Source organism: Pomacea canaliculata, linkage group LG4 (genome assembly GCF_003073045.1).
Source record: "Pomacea canaliculata isolate SZHN2017 linkage group LG4, ASM307304v1, whole genome shotgun sequence".
Classification (NCBI taxonomy): Eukaryota; Metazoa; Mollusca; class Gastropoda; order Architaenioglossa; family Ampullariidae; genus Pomacea; species Pomacea canaliculata.
Window position 1 is genome coordinate 26,897,264 of NC_037593.1, and position 20,089 is coordinate 26,917,352.

At 36.2% G+C, this 20,089-nt stretch overlaps 1 protein-coding gene across 8 annotated transcripts; it reads left to right on the plus strand.

The window, feature by feature from the left end:
* Positions 1 to 40: 40 nt before the first annotated feature.
* Positions 41 to 20,062, plus strand: LOC112560994 (probable ATP-dependent DNA helicase HFM1). 8 transcript variants are annotated; one of them, XM_025233103.1, is made up of 34 exons: positions 41 to 183; positions 461 to 644; positions 1,033 to 2,469; positions 3,318 to 3,353; positions 3,743 to 3,810; positions 4,290 to 4,422; positions 4,911 to 5,062; positions 5,627 to 5,707; positions 5,940 to 6,086; positions 6,249 to 6,295; positions 6,722 to 6,875; positions 7,055 to 7,193; positions 7,701 to 7,802; positions 8,720 to 8,865; positions 9,298 to 9,345; positions 9,612 to 9,658; positions 10,256 to 10,389; positions 10,775 to 10,822; positions 11,128 to 11,211; positions 11,436 to 11,527; positions 11,780 to 11,886; positions 12,088 to 12,135; positions 12,400 to 12,497; positions 12,829 to 12,957; positions 13,403 to 13,488; positions 14,222 to 14,305; positions 14,881 to 15,041; positions 15,380 to 15,480; positions 15,716 to 15,777; positions 16,088 to 16,127; positions 16,350 to 16,540; positions 17,826 to 18,828; positions 19,197 to 19,332; positions 19,905 to 20,062. In XM_025233103.1, the coding sequence occupies exons 3-34, from the start codon at positions 1,116 to 1,118 to the stop codon at positions 19,924 to 19,926; spliced, it is 5,280 nt and encodes a 1,759-aa protein (XP_025088888.1). In that variant the 5' UTR covers positions 41 to 183; positions 461 to 644; positions 1,033 to 1,115; the 3' UTR covers positions 19,927 to 20,062. The 8 variants fall into 8 exon arrangements, with proteins under 8 accessions (XP_025088888.1, XP_025088887.1, XP_025088886.1 ...); XM_025233102.1 differs by having other exon boundaries at positions 181 to 224; XM_025233101.1 differs by lacking the exon at positions 41 to 183 and having other exon boundaries at positions 200 to 644.
* The last annotated feature ends 27 nt before the right edge of the window (positions 20,063 to 20,089 follow it).

Below are 20,089 nucleotides of genomic sequence, written 5' to 3' on the forward strand. Positions count from 1 at the left end.
TAGGAATTGAACATTTTAAAGATTTCCTAATTGTCCACTGAAAGTTTTTAGTCTCTCGTTAAATTACTATGCATTGATATGAAATTGATATGGTTTAGTTTTTTCAAATTTGTAATCTTGAATTTTATTCCCATCGTTGTTTGCTCACAAAGTAAATCCGAAACTTACCAACTTCGAATTGGTGTGAGTGTCGTCTGCTTCTGGAAGACTTTCTTCATGCCCTTGTACTACTACAAAACTCGTGAACGTTTAATAAAATTTTTTCAGATAATCATGTTTTTCTTTGTTTTCTGTAATTATTTTAGCGGTTATTTACCATAATATGATACCATTAGGGGTGTTTTGGATTTATCGAGCTTTATAACTTCGTTTGCACAAGTTGACATCTCCAGCTCATGCAGTTATTATGTCTATATGTGTCTAAAGATGATTCTGGCCCATAGCGTACGTATTGTTCCAGAGACTGAAAGACAACTTCGCTTACTCATCAGCATCTGTATAGTCATTTGGATTCTGCAAAAAAGTTAACCTCTGCAATGGAGAATATTTCTTCTAATAATGTGCCAGCGCCTCCAGTATTGCCAAACTGGTTGGATTCTTTGTGTTCACAAATTGATCCATTCACTGATGTTTCTTTGCCTCAGGTAACAGTTAGCATGTTTTATTTTTGTTTTTGTTTTCTTTACTCGATCATTCATTTGTGATTGATCCCATATATAATATTTATATTTATGTGATGCTGTTTACACAACAATGACAATGACCAACTTTATTAATCCCAATGGGAAATTTGAATATGGGAAATGTGCTCAGTTACTATATGAAAAGTTCTAGTTACAAGGTAAAAGATATGAGCAAAGGACACAATTTACACTATAGCATTAGTTATGACAAAAAAGCCTCTAAAATAATCTTGATTATTAGTGTAATTTCAGGTATATATCATTAGTGTACTTCTTTATGTTTGTACATTTTTAAATGCCTTTAGTCTGGTTCTGCATCTTGTTGACAAATTAAGCTGTTTTCTTCCAGGTTTTCACTCCAAGATTTCAGCAGACATGTGCTCCAAGTAGCCAGCATGAAATGCAGTCTCAGAGTGGTTTCAGCAGTTCCATATGGACCAAAGGCCTAATGCTGAAATGTGTCAAGAAAACAGTGCCATCTGTGACAGTAATTTTAAATGGAATATCAGAAAAAATGTCACAGATGCCAAAGATTATGACAGATCTTTGAATACTAAGCCTATGGTAAGAGAAAGTGATATAGTTGAAAATGCTTCAAGAAAAAGAGTCCATGAGGAAAGTTCTATAAATGACGCTATTTATGACAGTATTTCTGGGATGATTGTGTATCCACAGAGAGCAAATCATAACAAATGTGAATCCACCACCAAAGTAGACCATCATGAACCAGGTGATTATTGGCCAAAGGATTGTGCAAGAGATGGCATTGACTTATTTTCAGCCACCCAGTTTTCACAGCCATGGCCTTCTCTGACTGCAAAGGGGGAAGTGAGCTGTTTGAAACCAAAAAATCAGTCTACAGTAAACAAATGCAATCTGACTGAAGGCAGAAGAAGAAATATGAAATATGCATGTAACACCAACATGACAAGCCTGAATCACCCAGACTATAAGGAAACACCATCAAAGAATTACAGGCTTAATAAAACAATTCCATTTAAAACACACTCAAATGACTCATGTAAAATCAATGTTCAGGCTTGGAGAGATATCAAAAACAATAATTTGCCAGTGGTCTTATCTCATCCTTCTGAAAGCATAATCCAAGATTATGAAGGACCTAGAAATGCTTTCAAAGCTTCATCACTTGGTTCAAGTTCTTCACACATCAAAAGATTATCAGGAGCATCAGATGAATCACAACAGTCTATGAACAGAGAAACACATAAATACCCATCTGCTTCATTTTGGTCTTTTCATGATGATGAGTTAGTCTTCAGTCCTTCTAAACAGAGTTTAGGCGGCAGTTTAGCTTTATCCCCCAGTTCTGATTTTCTAAGTTCATCTCATCACCCTTCTTCCCCATGTTTACAGGTACATGCAAACTCATCAACAAAGAGGAGTCAAAACTGTGCAGTTGGTGCTATCTCTTCTCAGTATGCAAGCACTGGTGTTTGTTCACCTCAAATGAGCATCAAATATAGAAATGAATCAACACCATCACCTCAACAGATAGTGAAACCTCCACTTTCCAAAGTGTGTCTGTTCAGAAATAATACTGTATCTGCCTTTGATTCAGCTATTCAGTGTGTACCTAAACCTGTTGAAAAAAACATGCATCTATCAAAGTGTGGTGATAAACTCAAATGCAGTGATGTGCAGACTCCACATGTAACTCCAAAGGACACTGCTGGTGCTGATGATAAGATGACATACATAAGAAGTCACTCAGAATCTGGTTACCATCCTTTTACCCCAGCTGTCCTTCATCTGCCAGGTGAAACAGGTAAAGAGGTAAAGTGTCCTTTACAGGCAGTGATCAAACTGTTTCATCATGTCTTGGTTTGAACATATAGAAAGCAGAGCCCACTCCTTCCACCAGCTTTCACCTTTTCTGATAAAGTGGGTACACCTACCAGGATAGTAAGGGTAGTTTTGCAGTCACAGTTCTGAATAAGTCTCAAACTCATGACCTACTATGATATAGTGTATAGTGCACTAACCACAGTAAAGTTTTATTTCTGCTACTTAGTCCGAGGGTCTAGATGTAAAAAAGAATAACTTTTGTTTATTCTGTTTCCCTCATAAGAAAATTTTTGTCATTTGTGAGGCAGTGGTACTTTCCCAGTCTGCCAGATAAAAGTTTTTTAGTAAACTTGTCACATCACCCTTCAGTAAAATAAAGTTTGTCCTGTGATCTATCTAAGAGTGTGCAGCCCTGAGACAACAGAATGATTGATGCTGTCATGAATACATTTAATTATTTATTATTTCACAGAGATTGCTGACTGGATGGATAGCTGAGGTTTTTGTCAGTCATTAAATGAAGAATTTAATGGAACTGAAAGTTAGATAAAGTTCCCATAGCTTAAGGTCACCCTTTATCTTCCCTGATAAATCAGGTATGAATTACTGCTGGGTTGGATGAGGAAATATTTCTAGTCACAGACCTGACCAAAACTCAAAACACCAACTTTCAAAATCATACTAATTACCAAGGCTATGGGACTTTCCAGAATATACTGATCAGATGAGAACATTATTTGTGATAAGATTTTCTCTATGACGATCAAACTTTGTTTTCTTTTGTTGACAACTGAATGAAGAATGAAAATACAATTTCACTCTGTGCAGGTCAAGGCCAAAACCTTCGTTCTGTGCAAGAGATTCGTATCTTTAAATAATGACAACAAACAAATGCATGTATATGAGCTGATACTGTCATTTCATACGAACTGAAGCACACTGTCATTTTATATGAACTGATACATACTGTCATTTCATGTAAACTGATACACATTGTCATTTTTAACCCTCTAGCTCTTACTCTTCAGTTCTTACTTTCATCCCCTCACCCCCTCCCCCTTCCCACTTGTAGCTACATTATTGCTTGTAATAATTTTTTTTCTGTCAGGCTTGCTGGCTCGCTGTCTTTCTTTTATTTGCCATGCACCACATGGACAAAAGTCATTAACGTTGATTTTGTTGTAACACCATGCTGTACATTACAAAACAGGTATTATAAAATGACCTTTTACCAATAGTCCTTGACATGTGAGCAATGCCATACCGAGGTGTTTTCACATTTCCTTTCTTCAACGCTGTTCAGTCTCAGGTCTTCGACCAGGTATTGTCTAATGTTCATTGTCAAACTAATAAGAAAAAAGCCATGCTTTTTGAAATTTTATGTGACAGAAAGTAAATGCCAGTTACCATTTTCTGAAAATTTTGCTTTTGAAGCTATTCTAGTGTTCATGTTTTGTAAAGAGTAAGCAAATATTTATGCGCAAGCACACACTGAAATGTGTATGAACACATTGTTCCAAAAACAGGTTTGTATTAGTGATCACAATGATTTAAAACTTGTTCAAACAGTTCACAGAGCTGCCTATACTTTGTATATGATGTGTTTTGCATGTCATGCATGAGTATAGCCTCCATGCAAAATTAGAGAAAGTACTACACCTGTTACAATTTTGCTCTGATTTTTTTTCATGTTTTTATTTCTCCCTGGGAAAATTTTGAAGGAAATATTTGAGAAATATTGTTTATCCAGTTGCACTCTTTGAATGTAAATTATAGTTAATATCATGCTATGATTTGCAGCTTTTGTATGGCGACAGGTCAGTAGTTGTGTCTGCACCAACAGGGTCAGGGAAAACAGTCCTCTTTGATCTGGCAATTATAAGACTACTTTTATGTGCTCAAGGTGACCCCAGCTCTATTAAAATAGTTTACAGTGAGTTTCATTATCTCTATAGAGGTATATATGTGGCATGGTGCATGGGGGCTGCTTTCCTAAAACACCACAATAACAAACATGTCAACACCGTCATGGGTTACAGGTGCTTTTCTAGCACTAGTTGATAGTTCTGGCTAAGGTGAATCATGCACATTACACACTCAAGCTCTTGATGTGTTGTAGAACTCATATTCAAGTTCTCTTGTCCCGACCCTGATACTCAACTTCTCTCCAAAACATCCCTGCACCCCTCCCCATCCTGTCACTAGGTGACCCCCTCCTGCTCTGTTTCGGTCACAGGGTCGTTGCCCAGATAGTAACTATACTGGCCAAAACCGTACCTGTTGCATTACCCTCTGTGTGTGCCTGCGTGCAGGGGTGGGGTGTGTGTGTGTGTGTGATACATTGTAAAGCCCAATTGTTGACACCACATGAATCACCAAGAACCTAACCTAATCTGCTGTTGATGTGGCTTTGTTTGGCAGTGGCACCCATGAAAGCTCTTTGCAATGAGCGTGTCACTGACTGGCAGAAAAGGATGTCACCATTTGGTTTAGAGTGTTTGGAACTTACTGGTGACTCGGACCTTCCAGACTTCTCCCAACTGCACTATTCGAACATAATCTGTACCACACCTGTGAGTGATGCTAGACATTTTCTCAGTACTGTTCATTGCTTTCAGTCATTTCACCAAAAACATATTTGTAATGATTGTGCACAATATTTAAAATACATTAAATTTGTGTGCATGACAAACTGTAGATAAGTGTGTCATTTTCGGGAGGTAACTATCTAAACAGATCGTGCATCTTAAAGCCTTGAATTGAGATGCTTCAAATGTGTTTTGCACACTACTGTTCAGAAAAAAAAACGTTTCTAGCAGATTTTCTTCACTTAACAGGGTGGTGTGTACAACATAATGGAGTAACACACACACATAGTGATTGAAAAACCATTCAGCAGTAGCTCATCCCAGGACTATTAGTGAAAAAAATGTTTTCTTTCCTGTCAGTGATGCTCACTTTTTAAAGGAAAGGATTCAGAGGTTCCTTCTGTGTCTAGGGTTTTAGTTCCTTTAGTTGTAATGTCTTTTAACACAGCCATAAGATCCTTGCATTTTTTTTGGGGGTGGGGGGTGTTTTGGCTTGTTTGTTTTTTAATTGCTGTTGGTGCTGCTCTTATACAGCTATTTCATATTTAGGAAAAATGGGACAGTGTTACACGTCGATGGAAAGACAACCACCGCCTGTTTCTCAATATTAGCCTTCTATGCATTGATGAGGTCTGTGAACAATAAGTAAAACAGCATACAAAGACTTATGCAAGTGCAAACTTGTTGATACTTTGCCAATAAAATAGTGTCCTATATTTTATGTTTATGACTTTCTCAATATACTTTTGTATATACATAAATACTAATTATACTTCCTATTTCCTGAAAGGATTGTATTTTCAAAGTGTACATTTTCTTAAAATGGATTTTAAGAGTATGAAAACTCTGTGTGTATGTGTAGGTGCATGTAGTGGGTGACATGAGTCGGGGAGCAACTGTGGAAGCTGTCATCACCAGAATGAAAATGGCTCAAACATCTGCTGTTGAAAATTTAAATCACATACTGCGCTTTGTTGCTGTGTCTGCAACATTACCAAATGTAGAAGATGTAAGTTGATGAGTGTTCCAGGTGCAAGTGTTAGTGTGCTTACCAGTTAATATACTGTCTGGCTGGTACAGAAAAATGTTGCAATTTCAATGCTGGTGTAAGATACATTTATTTCAAGATGCTCAAAATTGAAAGACTTCATTCTGCTGTAATGTGTTTCAGATTGCTAAATGGCTGAGTTTTCCCTCACACCCAGCAGCAGCATTCAAGTATGTGTTCAATCTTATTGTAGCGGTGTTGCATTTCCACATATGTCTGAGGGAATCTGAATGTCATTTAAATGAAAATTCCTAGAAATACATGTTGTAGTGAAAGTAAATTTTCTTTCTAACAGCTTGATAAATTTCTTGGAGGATGAGTGGGGGACAAATTAAAATCTTCACTCAGTGCTGCTGCTTATTATTTTAAAGAAACTTCCAACTGACCTCCCAAATTCTTTTATGACAATGACAATATAGTAAGATTTTAAAAGTTTAATAATCTTTGGTACTCCTATCGCTTTAAATGTATGTCTTTATAATTTCTAGTTTTAATTGTCTATATCTGTATGTACTTCATTTAGTTTTCTTTTTTCTCAGCTCACGATGTTAGTGATTTTTGCTTCAGTTTTTGCCAGTAATGTCTGATTGTTTCAGAATAGGGGAGGAATATCGGCCTGTTAAACTTAACAGAGTGGTGCTAGGATATCCCTCTCCGAATGGTTCTTCAGATTTCCAGTTTGATTTAACCTTAAGCTACAAACTTCACTCCATCATTGACAGCTACAGTAATAGAAAGCCAACCCTTGTGGTAAGCTTTTTATAGAGGAAAGGGGAATTTTATGGTTCTGTACTTATTATCATTATTTCTGTTCCAGTCCTTTGTTTTCACTTAGTGCATCAAACTAGATACAAACAGTTGAAAGAAACATAACAAAGTTGTTCTTTCTCTATAAGTGTGTAAATGCATGTGTATGTGTGTGTTCAAAGTTTTGCTCCTCAAGGAAAAGTGTGCAACAGACAGCAGAGGTTTTAGTCAAACAGAAATGGGGCCAGAGTTTTGTGTCCTCAGCAAATCGATCAGATATTACTGCAGTTGCTCATGTGATGCAAGACAGTAAGCTGTCAGGTGAAGTGCTAACAAACTTTAACATAACCACTATTTTTAACTCCCTGGCAATACTGTCTGTCATGCTAGCCATCATGTAATGACTCTATCGTGCACTGTTTATAGTATCTACATCCCTTCATACCTTCATCCATTGCTTTACAATCTACTGTTGTATATCATCTTTATGTTGTTCAGTGTGCCTATATGTATCTCACTGTCAACTGACTGTGATCTTTCATTTATCATTATTGGTCTGCACAGAGAGTGCAATCTATCTTGGTTGTGATGCTGCGCGTTGTAAGTTCCCATTATTATGATTAAAAATGCTACTGTATTGTTCATTTCAAGAGCTAAATATGCTCAAGTTACCAGAGACATGACAAGCATTTGGCTAAAGTCTTTTGCTTTTGCTTTTGCTGTTACAATGAATTTGTCAGGTTTATATAATTGTTATTAGAAAAAAAATAGGAAGAGATCGGTGAGAGTTAGCATCAGCAAATTCAGTGCAAACTGATGTTTCATCAGAGCTTCTTATGTATGGCGTTGGGATACACCATGCAGGAATGGGGAATCATGACCGACACATGGTAGAGGAGCTTTTCCGAAGTGGCAAGCTGCTTGTATTGAGTGAGTGTAGAAGCTGTGATTATTTTTTACAAGAGAACAAAACGATAGTAGATGATATCAGGTAATCAGATATTATAAGGTAAATGCTTAGGTCATCTAAGGAAATTATATCCTGTGGAAATGAGCAGCGTCTGGTTCTAGTACTGTTGAGCATATTGCTAAGTACTTTAATTACAATTTATTATTGGAATGCCTCATTAATAGAGACAAAATTAGTGCTTACTTTTATATCCTTTCTAATATAATTTTAACAGATAATATAACATAACATCCCTGGCATAATTGTCTGGTTTTGTGCATGATTCTGGTTTCTTTTAACAAAATATAGTAACTAACAAGTCAGTCCCTGATGGCTACATAGGGATGGGCTAGTCGTACAAGAAAACAACAAAGATCGAAATTGCCGCACAACTGTAGATTTTATTCAGTTTCACAAAAAAGCCTCCTTCAACCCTAAAGCTACACTACTTATTCTCTCCCCATTGAACGTTCCAGAACCATCCATTCCCTTTTCCCATTGTTTCATCACCACCATTCCCAGTCCCCATGGCGCCAGTGGTCACCCCCACCCCGCCCTGTCTGGTCATGGTCTCCCCAAGTGGCTCAGGCAGCTTCGAAGCTTCTGGTGTAACAATAGGTCCAGTAGCCAGCAGCCAGGAGTGGACTGTTCAATGCCGGCTATTAAATGAACGCAGTCCTGGGAGCTGTTCGACCCATACCTTCTACAAACAAAGACATAACTTAGTACACTGCTAGAGTGCTACAATATAAATATTTTAGTTTAGCCCTTGTTACTCTTTGAGGAGCTTAGGGATGCACAATATATATATGTGTGTCTTAAATATATAATTTCAAAGATTAAATAGTGGAAGGCTTCATGATGCTTCTTCTCATTAGGCAATATCCTTTTCTGACAGTCTGCACCAGCACATTGTCTGTTGGTGTCAACTTACCTGCCCATCTTGTGGTCATCAAGGCAACTCACACATATGTGATGGGTGTTGCTCGTGAATACTCTGACCTGCAACTTTTACAGATGATTGGACGAGCTGGTCGACCACAGGTTTAAAATTTTTAAGATTGTTGATAGCCATGATCTTTACAGCAAACAGACTTTCATCATGAGTATCTGGTTAAAAAAATCTTCTATTTTTAGTAAAAATGTATCACCTAAAAGTGAGTTATTTTCTTCTTCTGATACTGTCTCTTTGTTATAAAGTTTATGAAGACACAATGAAACAAATTAATCTAAAGACAGTTATTGGCATTCACTACACTCAGCTGGCTTCTTTTTATTAAATGAAGAATAAATAGTTTACATAAAAATATTTTTATTAACCATTGCCAAAATATGGCAAATTAAGACTACTAATTACATAGTACAAACTTAGAGAACATGTAGTAGTTTTTGGACTGTAGAAGATATATCTACTTAGTACTTTACTGAACTGGCAGTATCTATAAGCTTCCTTATGGTTTATCTCTGTTTTCACAGTATGATACTTTTGCTACAGTTGTTATCATGACCAAGGGACAATTTAAGGTAGGATTTTCTTTTTATCTCCATGAAAGATGCATTTAGTAATCTATAAGTTTGCAATACTGTACACCTACATTATATTCTTCATCCCCTATGGCTAGCAATAATTTAAATAAACCACTGATATGGGTTCATGAGCGTGTTGTGTTTGGTTCTTGTGGAGAGATTGGTAGAGCAACCACATCTACCCTGTTACATGGGGACAGAAGCTTCTATAAATGTTTGTGTATCAATAGACATTGATTTTCTTCGATGTGAATGATATTCAGGAAAAATATCAGATGCTTGTGAATGGAACACAGGTGATAGAGAGCATGTAAGTTACCAAACATTTAAAGTTGGTCAGATTATTTGATTTCAAATTATTTTCATGCACAGCACATTGAGCTCAGCCTCACATGGGCAAATGTGCCCTATAAATTCAATTGTTGTTTTTTGTTGTTGTTGTTGTTGTTGTTGTTGTTGTTGTTGTTGTTGTTGTTGTTGTTGTTGTTGTTGAAATTCCTGTAGTTTTTGCTTAAGCTGAGTTATTCATGTACTCTTGATTATGCCTGTGCATGTCTTTATCCAGTGCTCACATTCATGCATACACAGATTCCTTTAGTCGATAGATGTTATATCAATTTGATTTTATACCTTCTTCATATCCACATTGTTCTTTCCAAGCATCAATTGTACATAGTTGCCTGCACAATTTTTTTCTTCTATTAGAAATGATTACTTCTTATTAATTATACATTATCTTATTTGTAGAAACATTATAATTTGCATTTTAGATGTAAAACTCATTGGCATTGTGTTTAAGCACCCTTCATGATTATCATTAGTTATCTGCCTGCCTGTTTTTAAAATCAGTTCATCAGAAGTGCATCTAGCAATTGGACCACAAGTCTCCTTGCTTAATTATTTCTAGGCTGCACAAAGGGTTGATTGAGCATGTCAACGCTGAGGTGGTGCTGCAGACCATCACTAACAAATCTGATGCCATGACATGGTTGTCTAATACCTTTCTGCATGTTCGGTTTGCCAAGAATCCACAGCACTATGGTAAGCTGGGATCTGTTTTCTTTATGTCTTCCTGTCTCTTTGACTGTAAAGTTAGTGCATCAGAGGTGTATCTTTCCTTTGAGCACCTTAGTGTACTTGTGGATAGTATATCTGATTACTCCTTGCATTATTGGCAGAAATATTAAAATCTCTAAGCACTGAGTATAATCCTATAGTTCTTTAAAACAAATGAACATTTGTTGCTGCATCCTAGCAATTCACCACACACAGATGATGACAATATAAATCTACTTCACCTATTAGAAATTGTCTCTGCTCTGTCCTTTATGGATATAATGCACTTTAGTCATTTTTGGGAATTAATTTATATGGTAAATGTTATAAGTCATTATATAAAATAAAACTATATTAGTTATCTGTACAGGTTTTCCAAGCAATGTTGATGCAAGATGTATGGAAGGGTACCTTCAAGGTAGGGAGAATATAAGCATTTTTTAAATTGTCTTTTTTTCTTAAAGCTTTTGATGATAAAGAAGCTGATGCTGTGTTGTGCAGCATAATCTGGTGGTGATGTCTCAACAGTTGATACTGTGTTGCACACCACAATAAGTGCTTATCTAATAATGTCACTCAGAAAACATCACTGTAGTACATATTCTGCATTCCTCTGTCTCTGGACAGTCCTTATGTTTGTCAAGTTCTGTGCTTATCTATATCCCTTTTGTACATCAATGTAAGTAAGTTATTACATGTTTTATGTTTTATGCATTTCCTCAGATATATGTATGAAAAGCCTCCAACAACTTGTTGATGCAGGACTAGTCACTGTCCATTCTGACACAACACTCGCAGTTCCAAATGGTCAGTTAGTGTGTAGAATGCTGAATTAAATCTGAAGATGTTTAACCTTTAAAAACCTCTAAACAAAAGCTTTTGATCGTATAGAAATGTTAAGATTAAGTTTTCATAGAATTGGCCACTTTCAAAAATCAACTGTTAGTATCATATTCTCAAGGAAAATGTGATAAATATTATTTTCATAATTGTGAGAATTAAAAATTATGTATTTTTATTATTTTTTCCAGACAAGGGTAGACTAATGGCAAGATATTACTTGATGTTTGAAACAATGAAACTCCTGATGAATATCCCTTTAAGCTGCAGCATTGAGCAAATGGTAAGAACTTTTACCATTTTGGAGGGATGTTGCATAGCATAATTAGACTTTATTCTAGTCTACATGCAGAGCATATTATGGTGTTGTGGTATATAGCATGAATAACACAGCTACATGGAGGTCATAATATATAGCTGTCAGACTTCTTTATATGCAAGACAGTTGAAAGCTGAAATTTATGTATTTTATTCATTTTCAAAAGAATACCTGATGCTTTGACCGGTTTTCTTTACAATCTGATGATCACTAAAGCTACAGGTGGTGGCTGCTATTCCAGAGTTCTCTGACATTCAACTGAGAGTGAGTGATAAGAAAACACTAAATGCTCTCAATAAACACAAGACCCAGGAGACTATCAGGTACATAGGCATTGAAGTTAAGCAGCCATGATTTTTCACATTATTTGTGGCTGTATGTATAATTAAATCTTCCTTCTGAACTGCTTGGTTAGTCTTACCCACAGGAATGACTATGATGAACCTTTCTAAAATAAGATTTTTAGTACTTATTAAAGAAAAACCACTGAAGATCATATTGGGTTTGATTATTTGTATTTGCAGGTACCCCATGAAGGGAAAGGTGAAAACGCGGCAGATGAAAATCAACTGGTGTGGATATTCCTCAGATCTTACAGATCTTATCATATTAATTAATTCTTTTTAATGCTGACACAAGTATGCGCAGAAATATACACATGTGTATTCTTCTTCCCGTTCACCGCACACACATGGTAACATTTAACACTTCCTAGTTACATAGAGAACTTAACATTCTCCCTTCTGGGCCCTGTCTCAGTCATTATTGATCCTTTTTTGTGGAACTGAGACTAAAGTGTGTTGACTGAGCATTCTCTCTCTCGTCTTCTGTAACAGCCTTATCCAGGCAGGATTGGGGTGTCTGCAAGTTCAGGATTTTTCTCTTTCCCAGGACATGATGAAGATTTTCAGAGTTGGGCTCCGAGTTATGAAGTGTGAGGCTTTAGATACAATTACATGTGGGAAGACCCATTTGTGTTATTTATTTTCCTTTCTACCAACAATTAGGGAATAAAGCTCTCAGACTAGTCTGAGATAGTCAACATTTCCTCAGGTTAATCCAAATACTAAAGTTTCTTGAAATGCACCAGGGCACTATTATTATTCATATATAATTCCTTGTCTGTAACAATAAGCTGCTTATAATTAGCATTACATTGTTGGTTTCATAGGCGTAGCAGAGTTGTTTTATTTAAGTTCATAGGCATGACAGGTCTTTTATTGGCAGTCATAGGTATGACAGAATTGCATTATTAATGTTTATAGGTATGATGGAACTGCAGTGGATGGGATCAGATGCAGTATCACTGATTCATTCCATACAGCTCTGTAAGGCCTTCAAAGCTCACCTCTGGCCTGACTCAAAACATGTTGCAAGGCAGTTGGAAGGGATAGGTTAGGAAGTTGTTTTTAATGGATGATGCATTTTAATTAAATATTCTTTTGCATTATACAGATTATTCTCCATAGTTTTCTTGTTATACGTTTGTGTATATATATATACAGCAGTTTGGATTTGCTTATTGATTTCATTGCCTTAGTGGTCACTGTTACTTTTTTGCTTTAAGTTGTGGTTAGAAGTTATTCTTTTGTTTTTCCATTGACATCATTGTTGATAGTTTTGTCTTAATTTTTGTTTTTTCGAATTGGTTGCTTTAAGGTGAAGGTGGGGGAACTTAGTTCCTATTCAGTATTTTCCACATCATTCAGTATTGTAACCTACATCAATGATGTCAAGCTGGCATTTTTTCAAGGGCCAGAAAGTTTTCTACACATTGAACACCAAAATTTGTAATCCAAAGATGTACACAAATAATGTTTTTGTTATGATGTGTTACAGGACCCATGCTTTCCCAAACACTTGTTAATTCAGGACTGACTTCATTTGAATCTCTGAAGGCCAGCAACCCCAGACATTTAGAGATGGTAAGAGAGAGCTTTAGCTAAACTGTGAATCTGGAAACAAGGCAGTGTCTGACAAGCTGAGTTGCTTTGTTCTCCAACGATTTTTCTGCTTTCTTGTTCAACTTCTCTGTTTATTCATATTAAAGGTTTCTTTTAATTGCATGTTGCATTCTTGTTTCTCTGAAGCTTTGTCTTTTGATTTACTACTTGTAATTTCCTTATTTTCTGTTACCGATTTTACTTTAACATTCTTCACCGTCACATATATGTTAGAACTAATTCTTGTTGCTTATTTTATTTCCTCTTCTTTGAAACTTAGCCTAACTTTAAATCTTCAACCTGTTGCAGAAGTGAGCTATTCTGTTATATAAGAATATGACTGTATGGTGGTTAGTGATTTAGTTTACTTCTGTATGTAATTTCTGTACAGCGGTTGAGCAAATCGTTGCAAAAGTGCTCTATAGATGTTCATGATTATTATTATTGAACTGATCACCATAGTTTGCTTTCTACTTACTTGCTTTATGCTTGTTTGGACAGGTTTTTCCTAATTAGATATATATTTTAAATTTGTAGCTTCTTTTTATCCATGTTTATACACTGGCAGTCAGCTTGCGCTGTAGCTGCCATGACTTCTATACTAGAAGTTACAAATTTTTTTTTTAGTTTTGCTCCAATTTATCAGATATACAGGATTGATATTTCAGTCATTGAATTACTGCTTTGCCTTGGGGTTTTTTGTCTTTCTGTTCAGGTAGTCAACAGACACCCTCCGTTTGGAAACAGATTACATGAAGCTGCTGCTCACCTGCCTGTATATAGTCTTGCTATCCAGCAGGTAAATCATCTTAATTGACCTTGCTTCCATTTTTCTCTTTATTGTGTTCAGGTACATAAATACATTTGAATGAAAGGCTGTATCAAAAATTTAGTGGGATCCTTAAATTGTCATCGTATTTGTTTAAGGTAAAGGTTGTCCTCAAACCTAGTAAGGTTGTTGGGGAGTGTGGTGTTAAAGACCTCGCTGCTTTTCTCCAGGCCTGCTTTATGTAAGGGCAGTGCTCATATAGAGTCAGGTACCCATTCCGGACAGCTGGGTTGAGTATATAGTAGGGGGGATTTGTTTGCTATGCTGGTATGCCTCTTGATTCAGATGCCAGAGCTCTAAATCTCCACTTTTGTTTAGTCTTGTTCCATCCACTACAGCATGAAAACGTTGCACTGAAACAAGACCAGCAGTGTGTCAGTACTGATCAAAGCCTTGAAATCAGCTTTTGCTTAGCATATTGATTAAACTGGTAATGTGGAAGTACTGCACATTAACATTACTCTGTACTAACAGAAAAAATTAACAGTTCAATAGCTTGGTAAGAAGTGCTCTTCAAATATGAATTGTTTTTCCATAATTCCCAGACAAATTTTCACCAGGCCTGGAAAGCCAACCTTCTTCTCTCTGTATCCATACAGAATGCAGATGTCCTTATTAATGGGCAGCCAACCTGTGGCCCTCAACACCAGGTAGTCATCATCGTGAGCAATGAAGACAACAACATTCTTCTTAAATGGAGACTACAGTAAGCCACTGTTTGCACATCATTGTACATTTACTTTAAAAATGTCATTAAGTCATCTGAGGCTTCTGTTGAAGGTCTTCATATGCCTTTAACTCAGCTCAAGCTGCATTATTTTATTTTGTCCCTTAATTTGAAGGGTCATAATTAATGAGCAACTACAAAATAATGCACAATTGTAAATTTGTAAGGCCTGTTTAGAAGACAAGTAGATTATGCATATTCTGACCTGTGTATGCATTTTCTGACCTGTGGCATTTAATTTTTTTATCAATGGCTGTTGATCTACTGATTGAAACACTCATTTTTTTGTGATACTGAAAATTCATACTCTTTATTAGAGACCTATCGCTACTCAGAAGTCAGTGGCAGCGATGTATACAGACACAACGTGCCAAGAAAGGCCCACAGATTGTTGTCAATCTAATAAGTCAAGACTGGGGTATGATACAAGTTACTTTCTAAACACAATTTTCCTTTTCAGAAAATCCTGACATTTTGTCATACTTGATTCAAAAGTGGACTCATTGATGAGGTGGATTTTTTTTATAGATGTTGAAATTTAACTTGATCTTTAAGAGATTCTAACCATAAAGATAATATATTGGTTATCTAGTTTTCAATCATCAAAGCATAAGAAAATGTTTTGTAACTATTTTGTCAATTTTTGTCTTCAGTGGGTCTGGATGTTCACACTGTGTATAATCCTACTTACATGAGTGTGTACAATCCTGTTGGGGTATGTAAAAGCTGTTCTTTGCATATGCAGGCATGTTTTTACTACTGTTCAGGTGTTCTGAGGTAGAGGTTTTCTGAATGATACTTTACTGAACAGGCACTGATTTAGTGGCTAGTTTGATTAATTGTATCCATTAGCATTGCACTGTTTAATGCCATTATGAATAATTGCTGTGTGATACTTATATAAAAGCAATCTTGAGGACCTGTGCACAATTATAAGCTGCTATTGAGATTATGCTACAAATAAAACATTATCATATATATATATAGCCAAGCAAGATCAGTAAGTTTTCTGTCACTGTCTTCAGCTGAAAGAAAATGCAACAAGGAACAGTGCAGCTGCATCAGGTATGTCTTATGATACCAGACTGAAACCATTCTATATATAAAGGAGGATTTTGATCTGTTACTTTGTCTGAGCTCATTTTCACAGGTGACAAAGGCAAGTGCATGACAATGACAGAAATGTTAAATGGATCATGATAGCACAGAGCCTTAGAAACATCTTTGTATTGATAAAAATAGCTATACAGAGATAGACATGTATGGAAATCTTGTGCAATATGACAGAGTCTTGCATACTTGGACAAAGAGAGGAAAGCAAGCAGGCTGGTAAAGCAAGAGCCAGAACCACACAGGCCTCAAAGCCTGTTGGCAGCATTCAGCAACAGCTAAACATCATGAAAAGCAAGTTGCAGTCCTTCCAGTCCCGCTTACAGACACAGAATTCACCAGAGGATGTGTACCTTGGAGCAACTAATGTAATTTTTCTTCAATTCCTGGTTCTTGAGTTCATTTACCTGTGAAGCTTTTTTTTGCCTTGGAAATAAACATATCAGTCATTATTAACCATACTGAACAGTTTGTTTGTTACACATATTGATATTGGCAAAATAGAACTACTTGGTAAATTGCAGCATCTTACATGCAGCTGTTAATGAAATTTCCACTTACAAAGTACATGTTTTGTACCTGTAATAAATACAAGATGCAAAACCCCCTTCAAGTGCTATGCCATATCATTTAGTCTTCTGCCACTCACTGTGGCTAGTGTTTGATAGGCGCATAATAAGATTCCACTGGACTATTTCCACTTCTCACCCTATACAATATAATAAGTTTTCATCACATTTGTGAGTACAGATACATCAATTATCATACAATCTGTCCTACATATCAACATTTTATAACTACCACAATCCAGCATTTATGTATGGTATTTCTTTCCTGGAAGTTGCCTCTATTCTCTGATTTTATTGGCTACATTGGATCTATTATTTCTTTGGAGTCAAGTCTTGTATCAAAAACATGTGCGGTGTACAAGATTAGTGCACTTCAGCAGGTTCAGCATGTCTCTCTTATAGGTTGCCCTGAGAAATGTCAATTAGGTGAAAAAACTACATCTATATCAGTGATGTCAAAATCTTCCAAAAAATGTGTGGTTTTTATTTGAAAGCTCTCAATGTATCTCATAATAGATAACAAAAGCATAACAGTTGCTTCACAGTAAAATATAATCTACAAACGTCACAGAAATGAAATACTTTAAAAAAAAAAAAAAAATTGGTCAGGACTTATTAAACAATGTGGATTTGCACATAAAATATACTCAATAGTTATGACACCATCTGCATTCAGAAATGGCAATGTTCCCTACACTAGACATTTCTGAACCTCATTTATCATGTGCCTGTGTAGCCATGCTATAGTATAAAGCACAGGTATTGCTTGCCAAGTAGATATCAGTCCCTATACTTTGGCTACGATGGCTTTTGAACATCTGCATGTTTTTATTAAATTTCTCAAAAAACTTTTTTTTTTTTTTTTTTGGTGCTATTTCGAGTCTGGTGCTACAAATAGGGTCTTCAGAATGCTACTTGCTTTTGCATTCGGGTTGGTCTTTAATGTTTGATTTGTGAGAGACATTTAATTTTAAGAACCTGCAACAAAATCTTAACAGTTCAAACATTCTTATCTATTATTTCAATCAAAAATTTGACTAACATAGTTGCATAACATAAAAATCTGAAATACTTCTGCTCACAGACTTCAAGACCTGGTTCACCTTGTGAAAGACCAAAGATTGGCAATTGTCAAATGCCAGAGCCTAGGACATCATTGACAGACAGTGCTGAAACTTCTTTCCTAATTAGTTCCAGTGAAATAAAATGTAATCATTCAGTTCAGAACAGTGGCATCAAAGCATCTACCAAAGATAGAAATTGGAGTACAGGCAGGATGACTGACAGCACTTCACTTTGTCCTTTGAAAGCATTGGAGCTTTGTCAAGACAACCAAACTCCAACTACTGATAAGGATCAAAGTCAGGTCATATATAATCCTGCCACCTCACAAAATCATGCTTTGAGCTGCAATCTGAGCAGAGACAGAGAGAGGAGTGAAGTTGCAGCCAGCTGCATTCAGTCCGTTCCAATGCCAAAGGTTCGAGCTTTCAAGTTCAAGAAACTAGGATGGAACAATGTATTCACAGAAATTCAACCTGGAAAAAGTCCATTCCTCCCAAGCAAGACATCACAAAATAGCAATGAAATCAGTTGTACATCTGGCCCCAGGGTGTTCTGTAATTCTGTGATGGATGAACAGGCCTCAGCAATCACCTTAACCAAACCAACCCAGGGTCTATTTGCTTCTGCTGCTATGGCCAACACTCTATCCAGCTTTAATCAGACTGGTTCAGAATGCGTTCAGAACACCCCAACAAGTCCAGGAAGCAGAGCCACAATCAAAGATGACAATTCTAACATTCAACAATTTATTGATCTAGAACCAAATGATGAGTATGATGAATCAGTTGATAACACTACTGTCAATAACATTGATCTCCACAACATTTACAGTAAAACGTTTGCTCCACCTAGGGACTTCATACGAAAAGAAACACAAGTAGACAAGCCAGAAGTTTGTACAAACCATCAACAGACCGATCTCAACAAGTTGAGGAGTCCAATGCTAGCCAGCAATAAAACTGGAACAGGTTGGGATAATCTTTTTCTCTACCACACCAGTAGGGAAACAGCTGCAACAATGTGTGAGTATCATGCACTTACTTTTAGATTTAAAAAAATTGCATTGCAGAACTGATTTGGCAGTGTCAAATGCCTGACCACAATTTTGAAATCAACTCACTGGTTTAGGATATGAAGCTGATTTTCACTGCAATGTTAATGGAAACATCTAGAATTTTGAATAATTTTGTATTGCGTAGAGATAACTGTTGAGAAAAATTTTGCATTGAGTAAAGACCCTTTTTAAAAAAAAAAAATCAACAAAAAAACATGCAGTACCAAACAACCTGCAAAACGCCAGCTTCAAGTCATATGGACCATTTAGACAGAGTAGTGCTTGTAAGCACAAAAAAGAATAGGGTTGATACTGTACTATATAAATCTAAACCAGGTAATGGACCAGCAAGTGAAAAAAGCTATGCAGATAATTCGGATGTGTATGTATCATCAGAAGCCTCTCCAAGACAACCAGCAAAAATGCAAAGCTCAGATTATCCTTCCACTGCATACCATGGCCTTTTTGTAAAGTGAGTGAACACCCATTGGGGCTTGAAAACTATCAATCTTGTACAATTTGAGATGGATTTGTACTCCCAACTAAAAATGACCATAATAGTAATAATTGAAGCAGATTGTATATTCTAATATTTCACTGTTTGGCACTTTGTATATATTATGTACATAATTTTTTCGATTTCTGCTTTGACCTAGCTTAATGTAAGTTTTATACAGTTACATAAGTCACCAGTGGTTGTGTATAATGTGGGTTAATAGATATTAATATTGAAGCATTGTACTTCGTGCCACCATTACTGTTTAAAATGTTAAAGCGCGTTGATTTCTTCCGTACTGAATTGAATGACAACACCAAAAACCTCTTCTGCTAAAAACTGCCTTTGTGTACGACAAAGGTGTGCTTCTGAGAATATGTATGGCAGACATAGAGCTTAGGCAAATGACAGACATGGTGTTGTTCTTATGCCACATGAAAGCTGCTAGGTCTTTTTTTTTTTGTTGTTGTTGTTGTTGTAAACAATGGATGAAAAGCACCATGTTTTATTTTCATAGTTTGTATATTTTCTGTGGTACAATGTTTCAGCGAAACGGAGCCTGAGCCATAGTGCCATATAGACATTACCCAACTTCATTGGACAGCACAACTGTAGCCATCTCAGTGTTGAAAGAAAAAGATGCTTCACTGTATTTTATGTCGTGCATGCAAATTTGTTTTAAAGATTGTTTTGTTTTATTTGTAGTTATAGTGAGATTTTAATTATGATAAGG

Coding starts and splice junctions, on each gene's coding strand:
- LOC112560994 (XM_025233103.1), top strand. CDS start 1,116: ATGGACCAAAGGCCTAATGCTGAAATGTGTCAAGAAAACAGTGCCATC. Junction 6,296..6,721: donor CACCCAGCAGCAGCATTCAA/GTATGTGTTCAA, acceptor TGATTGTTTCAG/AATAGGGGAGGAATATCGGC. Junction 11,528..11,779: donor GCTGCAGCATTGAGCAAATG/GTAAGAACTTTT, acceptor TGATCACTAAAG/CTACAGGTGGTGGCTGCTAT.